The sequence below is a fragment of the Nyctereutes procyonoides genome, unplaced genomic scaffold, assembly GCF_905146905.1.
Source record: "Nyctereutes procyonoides isolate TBG_1078 unplaced genomic scaffold, NYPRO_anot_genome, whole genome shotgun sequence".
NCBI lineage: Eukaryota > Metazoa > Chordata > Mammalia > Carnivora > Canidae > Nyctereutes > Nyctereutes procyonoides.
This window is the reverse complement of record NW_026575037.1, coordinates 7,842,755-7,852,305: the sequence shown is the minus strand read 5'-3', so window position 1 is coordinate 7,852,305 and position 9,551 is coordinate 7,842,755. Positions and strand designations below refer to the sequence as shown.

Below are 9,551 nucleotides of genomic sequence, written 5' to 3'. Positions count from 1 at the left end.
GTAATGTAACATATTCACAGATTTGGGTGACTTGATGTGGACATCTTTGATGGGGCCATTCTTCAGCTGAAAGTTAATTTCTAAACTTAATTATATTTGCACTTTGCAGTATAGCAATATAAGAACCTTAATAGTCTTCTTCATTCACTCCCACTTCAAAGCCACAAACTTCCCATAATGATACTACCATTTCCCTCATATTCTTATTTAAATTTTTACTTGGGCCGCAGGTTAGCTGCTTACCTTGAAGGACACAACCAGTGGAATTGCTACCTTTTGTGAGATTGAAATCATGGCAGGTCCAGAAACTGATGCCCAATTCCATTTCACTGGTATCAAAAAATATTTCAACTCTTATACTCTCACAGGTAGAATGAATTGTGTATTGGTCACATACGGAAGCATTGCTTTGATGATTTTATACTTCAAATTAAGGTCTAAAAAAACACCAGCTGTGAAAGCAACATAAATGGACTTTAACTTGGACCTCATCTGTTAAGTTCCCATGCTTGGAAAAGCTAATGTAAACTCATCATGTGATACTCAATTTGTACAATAAATTATGAACCTGGAAAAATAAATAAATAAATTTTTACTTATATAATTTGTTTAGAACTAATGTTATGTTGACTGATTTCTGCTTATGCTGTCCTCCATTATCTTACATATTCCTCTGGAATTTTAATTTTTGTTATTGCATAGCCAGTAGTACTTAATTTAGAAAGGTCTCTGAGATATAAAATATCTAAGTCTTAGCTTAAATGAAAAACCCCTTAATTTTGCTCTCACAGTTGATGAATAATTGGTTAAGGTGTAGAATCTTATGTTCAAAGGTATCTTTCTGCAGAAAATTATTATTGAGATTATCTATTGTGATCTTAGATATTGCTATTTTAATCTTCTTTATTGATGATGAAGACTGGGTGCGAGGACCCAGAGGGGGTTCCCTCAGAACCAGCCAGGAAGTTCTTGGCTTCAAGCAGGATAGACATCAAATGTGAGTGGAGAGGAAGTGAGACCAAAGTTTATTAAAGACAAAGAGATAGTGTAGTTATAGACAGAGCATCTGGAAGACTTGGAAAAGAAAGGAAAGTAAGTCTGGTCTTTGCTTGGGGCCTGGAGTTTTTATTGAGGATGATGGTCTGGTGCACTGTCTACTCAGTAACCCAGGAACAAAGATGAGCATTTAGGTGTCTTCCATAAATCACTCATGCCCTGGAGGCAGGGGTCTTGATGAATTAGTGGTCTTTGAAACATCCACCTGGTCACTCCGTAGGTATGTGCAGGAAGACTTCAAAGAAATAATAAATTGGGCAGCCCGGGTGGCTCAGCGGTTTAGCGCCTGCCTTCAGCCCGGGGCGTGATCCTGGAGACCCGGGATCGAGTCCCACGTCGGGCTCCCTGCATGGAGCCTGCTTCTCCCTCTGCCTGTGTCTCTGCCTCTCTCTTTCTCTGTGTTCCTCATGAATAAATAAATAAAATCTTCAAAAAAAAAAAAAGAAATCATTAAATCCTTGATCTTTACAAAGAGGACATCCATTATCTGTTCTATAAGGCTGTGTGTAAGGTAGGGGTGCAGGTCTCAGTAGGAAAAGGAGGGAGAAAAAAAAAGCAGTTTTACATATACCTTTAGTTTCCCTGTCTCATTGGGAATCTCTCAAAAAGTTTTAGTAAAAGGTTTTGTTTTTTTTTCCCATATTGTTAGGTAAGAGGTTTATTAATTAAAAGAGATTTTAATTAATGGATTCTGCTTAGCAGTTTGTGGGTCCTTTTAATGAGATACATTATGCTTTTTTTTTTTTTAAATTCTGGGAACGTTTTTCCCATTATTAATGTCCACTTCAGGGATGCCTGGGTGGTTCAGTCAGTTAAGCATCTGAGTTCACAATTTCAGGGTTGTGAGATCCACTATGTTGGGCTCTGCACTTAGTGGGGAGGCCGGGGGTTCAATTCTCTTCCTCTGCCTCTGCCCCTCCTCACGTGCACACACACATACTCTCTCTTTCTCTCCAAAATAAATAAGTCTTTAAAAAAAAGAATTATGTTCACTTTATGATACCTTTTTTTCCCTGTGTATCTTTTCTCTCTATAGACAATGAAAATTTTGTTTTCTGTGATCCTTTCTTTCATATTGTCTATATTTTGTCCTTTTATCCTATAGCTCAGAGAAATCCTCAATATGAATTATAAACATGACAATTTTTTCTCTACTGGGTCCAAAAATGCCATGAAATTGACTTTTAGTTTTATCAATCAGATTTTATTTGTAATGAACCCAAGCTGATTTTTTAAGAAAAAGATTTTATTTATTTATTCATGAGAGACACAGGCAGGCTCCCTTCAGCCTGACATGGGACTCAATCCCGGACCCTGGGATCATGCCCTGAGCTGAAGGCAGACACTCAACCACTGAGCTACCCAGGCATCCCCCCAAGCAGATTCTTTTATGGAAATACTTGACAATAAACTCCAAAGACATTATTAATTGTATTTGTTTTTCTTTAAGATTTTATTTATTTATTCATGAAAGACATACAGAGAGAATCAGAGACACAGGCAGAGGGAGAAGCCCTACAGGGAGCCTGATGAGGGACTCCATCCCAGGCCCCGGATCATGACCTGAGCAAAAGGCAGACGCTCAACCACTGACCCACCCAACTGCCCCTAATTGTATTTGTTCTGCATTCTGTTCTTAATTACCCTATCAACTTATTTATTCACATATACATTTTGCCTTTTTTTTTCATTGTGTGGCTTTTTACAAGCAGAAAGAGTTAGGGGTCCCCCAAAAAAGAAAAAGAGGAGACAAAGCTTTCAGGACACAGAAGTCATTTTAGGCCTCCAGCTATTTTTGTGATCTGTGCCCAAGTACACTATTGCAGAACTTCCTAAGGGGTGTCGGGAATTGCAAAGGAATGTAAAAACCTCAGTGCTTAAGGATTTTAAAGAAACAGAGAAAATGCAAAAACTATCAGTCTCTGTAGGGTGGCAGCTAGCCTGACTGTATCGGACTGTAAATCAGTGGTAAAACTCCTAGTGCTCTTTCAAAAATAAGGATTGACTTAACATACATTCTTGAGTCGATTTTGCACAATTTAAATAAACCCTGTGAGTACTCAACGACCGGACTAAACAGAGCCAGAGAATTGACAATAATGACCTTGCTGGCCCTTGTGACTTTGACCATCTTAGAATGACATTTGCCCCAATTCTACACTGATGTCTCTTTGCCAAGCCCCTTCATGTTGTCTGGGGCATCACAGTTTCTGTTGTGTTTTTGTTTGTTGTCTGGGGAGTCACAGCTTGGAGGTTATTCCCTGTGATCTCTTTAATTTGCTGCAAATAAAAATTAGTTTGTGTGACATTTTCCCTTGGGATGCTCTCTATCTGTAACTCACAAGGAGTGAACTCAAATTGGTCTGGTTGCATCGTCTCAAATATTTGATGATATGCATTTGTGTGCTTTTCTTAGCATTTGAGAATCTCTCTTAGACTATTTGTTGTATCTCCATGGGTAGCCTGCTTAGGAAGAAGAGTGCATTCTCTTTACTGATGGTCCCATCAGTCTTGCTACCACACAAGAGTGGATTTACAATTACATTTCAGATGTTTCCTTTCTCGATCATTCTTCAGTTTCTGATTCCCCTTTTCATTTTTGAGTTTAGTTGTCTATTAATAATTTATTTGTCATGTTCAGAGATTTTGGTAACAGGGAGATGTAGCATGTATTCCATCTATGATCTTGAAATCAACTTCATAATTATTTGACATTAATTTTATTTTTGTGTTTCTTCAACAGGGTAACCATATGCTGTGTAGAAAAAGTGGTGACTCATCATATGGTACATGGATAAGGATAGATGTATACTGATGGAATGGAATTGATGATCCAGAAATAGATACATACATTTATGAATAATTGATTTTTTAAAGGTTTTATTTATTTATTTGAGAGAGAGAGAAGAGAGAAAGAGAGAGATAGTGACAGAGAGCCCAGGTAAGGAGGAGAGGGAGAAGCAGGCTCTGCATTGAGCTGGGAGCCTAATGTGGGGCTGGATCCCAGGCCCCTGGGATCATGAACTGAGCCAAAAGCAGACACTTAACTGACTGAGCCAGCCAGACACTCCTGAATGACTGATTTTTGACAAGTGTTCCAAGATCATTTAATAGAGAAAGAACAGGACAACATATAGTGCTAAGGCAACTGGATAGCCACATGAAAATAAAAACAAAAACAACAACAACAAAAAAGAGAACTCTACTTTATACAACATACAGAAAAATTAACTCAAAGTGGATCAGTAACCTAAATATGAGGGTTAAAGTCATAAAACTCTTAAAGGAAAATATAAGAGTAGATTTTAATGAACTTGGATTTATAGATATGATACCTAAAGCATGAGCAACAAAATAAGAAATAAATAAATTAAACTTCACCAAAATGGAAGACTTCTGTGCACCAGAAGTCATTACCAAGAAAGTGAAAAGACAATCTTGCACAATGGGAACAATATTTGCAAATCATATATCTGATAATTTGCAAATCATATGTCTGATATCCAAACTTCATAAAGAACTCCTATAGGGGACGCCTGGGTGGCTCAGTGGTTAAGCGTCTGACTTTGGTTAGGGCATGATCCCAGGATCCGGATTGAGTCCACATTGAGCTGCAATGTGCAGGGAGCCTGCTTCTTTCTCCCTCTCCCTATGTCTCTGTCTCTGTCTCTCTCTCTCTCTGTCTCTCATGAATAAATAAATAAATCTTAAAAAAAAAGAACTCCTATAATTCAACAACAGAAAGATAAATAACTCAGTCTAAAAAGAGGCAAAGGACTTGATCAGATACTTTTCCATAGAAGATGTACAAATTCTCGGGAGCTCTGATCAGCTGGAGGCTGGAGATATGGGCAGTGAAAGAATTCACTCAAGGCAGAACAAAGGAGATAGAAGCTTATTGAATGTGCCACAAGGGAGCAGTGTACAGGACAGCAGAGGAGAGACTGTCTGCCAGGAGTTAGTGGTGGGAGGCTACCATTAAGGGGGGAAGTGAAGAGGTGTGAGAATGTATGGAATTTTATTTTTTGGTACCTGTGTCCGGCTGTAAGTAGCCAATTGATCACCTAGGGCCTATGGCTACTTTGAAGTGGTCACCTCCTGGGCCTGTGTACATTCAGCCAGTGGCCATTTGGGCCCTTTCTCTTCTGCAGGTTTCCATCACTCAAGCCAGTGGCCTAAGAGCAGCCTCTACACAAATGGCCAACAATCATATAAAAAGATGCTCAACATCTTTAGTCCTTAGGGAAATGCAAATCAAAACCACAATGAGATGCCATTTCCTATCCACTAGGATGACTGTAATGAAAAGATAATGGAAATAACAAGTGTTGGTGAGGACATGGAGCAACTGGAACCCTTCCATACTGCTACTAGGAATGTGAAATAATGTAGTCTCTGTGGAAGACAGTCAATTCTTCCAGAAGTTACATATGTAATTACCCTGCAATTCCACTCCTAGGTATTTATCCAAAAGAATTGAAAACAGGCACTTGAACAAGTATATCCATATGCATGTTCACAATAGCACTATTCATAATAGCCAAAAAATGAAACTTAGCCCAAAAGTCTTTCAACTGACAAATAGAAAAAGAAATTGAGATATAAACATAGGATGGAAGATTATTCAGGAATCATTTATACTACATAAATGAACCTCAAAAACATGCTAAGTGAAAGAAGCCAGACACAAAAGGTCATATATTGTATGATTTCATTTATGTGATATATATCAAATAAATCCATAGAGACAGAACACATATAGGTAGTTGCCAGGGGCTAGGGACTTTGGAGAGTAAGGAGGAACTGCTTAATAGGTAAAAAGTTCTACTTGTATTGTATTTACTTATTTATTTACTTATTTATTTATTATGTATTTATTTATTTTAGAGAGAAGGAGCAAGAAATAAGGGAAGGGAGGGGCAGAGGGAGAGAGAGAGAATTTTCAGCAGGCTCCATGCCCAGCAAGGAGCCTGATGCAAGGCTCCATCTCAAAAACCCTCAGATCCTGACCTGAGCTGAAATCAAGAGTCAGATATTTAACCGACTGAGTCACCCAGGGGCCCCAAGAGGTTTTATTTTGGACTAATGGAAGTGTTTTGAAACTATATAGAAGTAATAGTTATACAACATTGTGACTATACTGTCACTGAATTGTTCACCTTAAAATGGTGGCTTTATGTTAAGTGAAATACACCTCAGTATATCATTTTTAAAGTAGTGACTGATTTCCATTTATACTCCACCTGGTCCAGGAATCTTCCACTTCCATTTCTGAACCAGATAGAGTAGACATAGATTCACCATTCCTCCCACTAAATGCAGTTAAAACCCCTGGATGTTACATGTATAACAAATATAATGAGACTCTGAAAGGTACAGAGGAAATGCCAGACCATGTAGGGAACTCTGGATTTCAGAAGTAACATGGTAGTATAGTCCTCGAGTTTTCTTTTTGCTTCATTTATCTTAAACTGGGCAATGGAGAAGCCAGAAACTTGGAAATCCCAACATCCCAACGGTACAGACCAAAAATAAATAAATAAATAAATAAAAATAAATAAATAAAAGAAAAAGAAAGCCCAAAGAAAAGTCTTCTCTTTCCACCCAAAGGACCAAGAAAGGGGAGCTTAGATTTCCACCTCCAGCAGCAGTAAAGAGAACCCCTTCCCTGCTCTGTTGAGGTCTAGTGAAGACTCAGGACTATCCATACTGTGTAGTGAAAACAAGTTCACCCCCTGCAGTATCAGTAGGTCACTTGGGGACCAGGAATGAGACACTTCTGCCCTTCCCAGGAAAGTGAGATCAGTGGAAGTCTAGAGTGGCAAGAACACCCATCCACACCCAGTTGTAAAGAGAAGCCCTTCTTCACCCTCCCTCACCCTGTATATCAATGGAATCTGAATGTCCAGCAGAAATGAAGCAGCACCCTTTCCCCTCACCAGAGCAGTGTCAAAGAAAACCTGCTTAAACAGAAGATTTAAGAAAGGTTCAGAGTCTCATTACAGATTATCAAAATGTCTGTTCAAACAAAAATCCCCTGTCATACTAAGAACCGGAAACATCTCAACTCAAATCAACAGACACTAAAACCAAGGTGACAGAGATGTTAGAATTATCTGGTAAGGATATTAAGGTAGCCACGTGAACCAAATTGAAAGTTTAGAACTGAAAAATACAGGAACTTCAATAAAAAAAACCTAATGGATACCCTCAACAGCAGAATCAAGGGGCAGAGGAAAGAATCAGTAAATGTGAAGATAGAACAATAGAAATTATACAATAGGACAACAGAAAACTGACAAAAAGGGAAGAAAGCCTAGGGGCCTGTAGGGACACAAGCTATAATAAAAGATCTAACATTCAAGTAATCACAGTCCCAGAGCTGACAAACAGAAAGGGCCAAAGGGGTTTTGAAGAAATAATGGCTGAGAATTCCCCAAATTTGGCAAAAAACCCATAAACCTACAGTTTCAAGAAACTGAATGGACCCCAAACAAGATAAAAAAAACATAATATATTCTTTCTGGATACAGGGCTTGTAAAGAGTTATCTGATGATGCCAAAAACAGGATCTATAAACAAAATCATTGATAAATTGGATTGCATCATAATTTAAAATATTTGCTCAGTGAAAAATCCTGTTAAGAGGATAAGGCAAGCTAAAGACTGCGAGAAAATATTTGCAAACCACGTATACTACAAAAGACATATCTAGAATGCATAAAACTCTCAAAATACAACAGTGAAAAAAAAAAAGCAACCCATTAGAAAATGGACAAAAGACATGATGTAGGAGTGCTCCTAATGCTGACTCCATCTTTGGCCTTCCATCTTGCTCATGTTCACTCAATGACTTCTCTCCAGGCTACTTGTTCTGGGCCTCTGGGAGATTAATATACATGCCTTAGAAATGACCACCAAGGTGAGGATGGGGGAAGGTTGGCCTCCCATGAATCTGTTAGAGATAAAAAAGTTTTCCCTTCCTGATGCACAGCAGCACCACAAGATCTAACAAAAGATTGGCCATCAGTTTGGTGGATGCCAACCATTTGGAGTCACTACAGTGCCCCTTCTTCTCTTCCCTTGCTCTATAAAATCTGTGGACTAGGGTCCAGACTTTGTGGAGAATAGCTATGTAGCTACATAAGTTACCCTGAATAAAACCCTGTGTAAGCTGTATGGAGTCTCCTACTTTGTTCTGGTCTCAAAACGCCTTCTACATTTGGGGGATACTTTATTGTCCCTCTCTCACTTTCTAACATGCAAAAAGATGTTTTATTAAAGAGAATGACATATGGCAAGTAGGCACATGGAAAGATGTCCAGTATCATTAGACATGAAATACAAATTATAGGGTGCATGGGTGACTCAGTGGGTTAAAAATCTTGCCTTCAGCTTGGGTCATGATCCCAGGGTCCTGGGATGGAGCCCCACATCAGGCTCCCTGCTCAACAGGGAACATGCTTCTCCCTCTCCCACTCCCCCTGCTGTGCTCTCGCTCTCTTTCTCTCTCTCTGTCAAATAAATAAATAAAATCGTTTTAAAAATAGAAATACAAATTATAAACACAGCGAGCTATTAATATATACCTATTGTAATACCCAAAATTTTAAAATAGTAATGCCAAATGCAGGTGAAAATGCAGAGAAACTGGATTACTTATACATACTGGTGGGAATTTAAATGGCTCAACTACTCTAAAAAATAGTTTGGCAGTTTCTTGAAAAACTAAACATGTACCCACCATATGACCCATCAATTATGTTTCTGGATATTCATTCCATAAAAATGGGGGGGGATCACAAAAACCACTTCACATTTATTTGTAATAAATAAAACAGAAACAGCTCAGATGTACTTCAACAGATGAATCATCAAATTAAATATGGTACATCCATTCCATGGACTACTACTCCGCCATGAAAAGGAATAAACGGGTGGGGGGTGAGGCAAGATGACAGAAGAGTTGGGTACCCAAATCACCTGTCCCCACCAACTTACCTAGATAACTTTCAAATCATCCTGAAAACTGACAAATTTGGCCTGAGATTTAAAGAAAGAACAACTGGAACACCACAGAGAGAAGAGTGCACTTCTAAAAGGTAGGAAGATGGGGGATCCCTGGGTGGCAGAGCGGTTTGGCGCCTGCCTTTGGCTCAGGGCGCGATCCTGGAGACCCGGGATCGAATCCCATATCGGGCTCCCAGTGCATGGACCCTGCTTCTCCCTCTGCCTGTGTCTCTGTCTCTCTCTCTCTCTCTCTGTGACTATCATAAATAAATAAATTTTTTAAAAAAATAAATAAAAGGTAGGAAGATGGAAATAAATAAATAAATAAATAAATAAATAAATAAATAAATAAATAAGAATCCAGTGGGGGAGAGGCCCCTGTGAGGAGCCAGGCTAAGGCTGGGCAGCGAGAGCCTCCAGGACAGGAAAGCCCAGCCCCGGAGAAGCAGGAACTTTTAAAATCTTCCCGGAGAGAAAGGCGCTTG

General features: G+C 39.0%; 1 protein-coding gene across 1 annotated transcript; it reads left to right on the top strand.

The window, feature by feature from the left end:
• Positions 1-228: 228 nt before the first annotated feature.
• Positions 229-585, top strand: LOC129506020 (ATP synthase membrane subunit K, mitochondrial). The gene has a single exon (XM_055319433.1). The coding sequence runs from the start codon at positions 293-295 to the stop codon at positions 467-469; it is 177 nt and encodes a 58-aa protein (XP_055175408.1). The 5' UTR covers positions 229-292; the 3' UTR covers positions 470-585.
• The last annotated feature ends 8,966 nt before the right edge of the window (positions 586-9,551 follow it).

Excerpts from the sequence above, each read along its gene's own strand:
- LOC129506020 (XM_055319433.1), top strand. The coding sequence starts at position 293 with ATGGCAGGTCCAGAAACTGATGCCCAATTCCATTTCACTGGTATCAAA.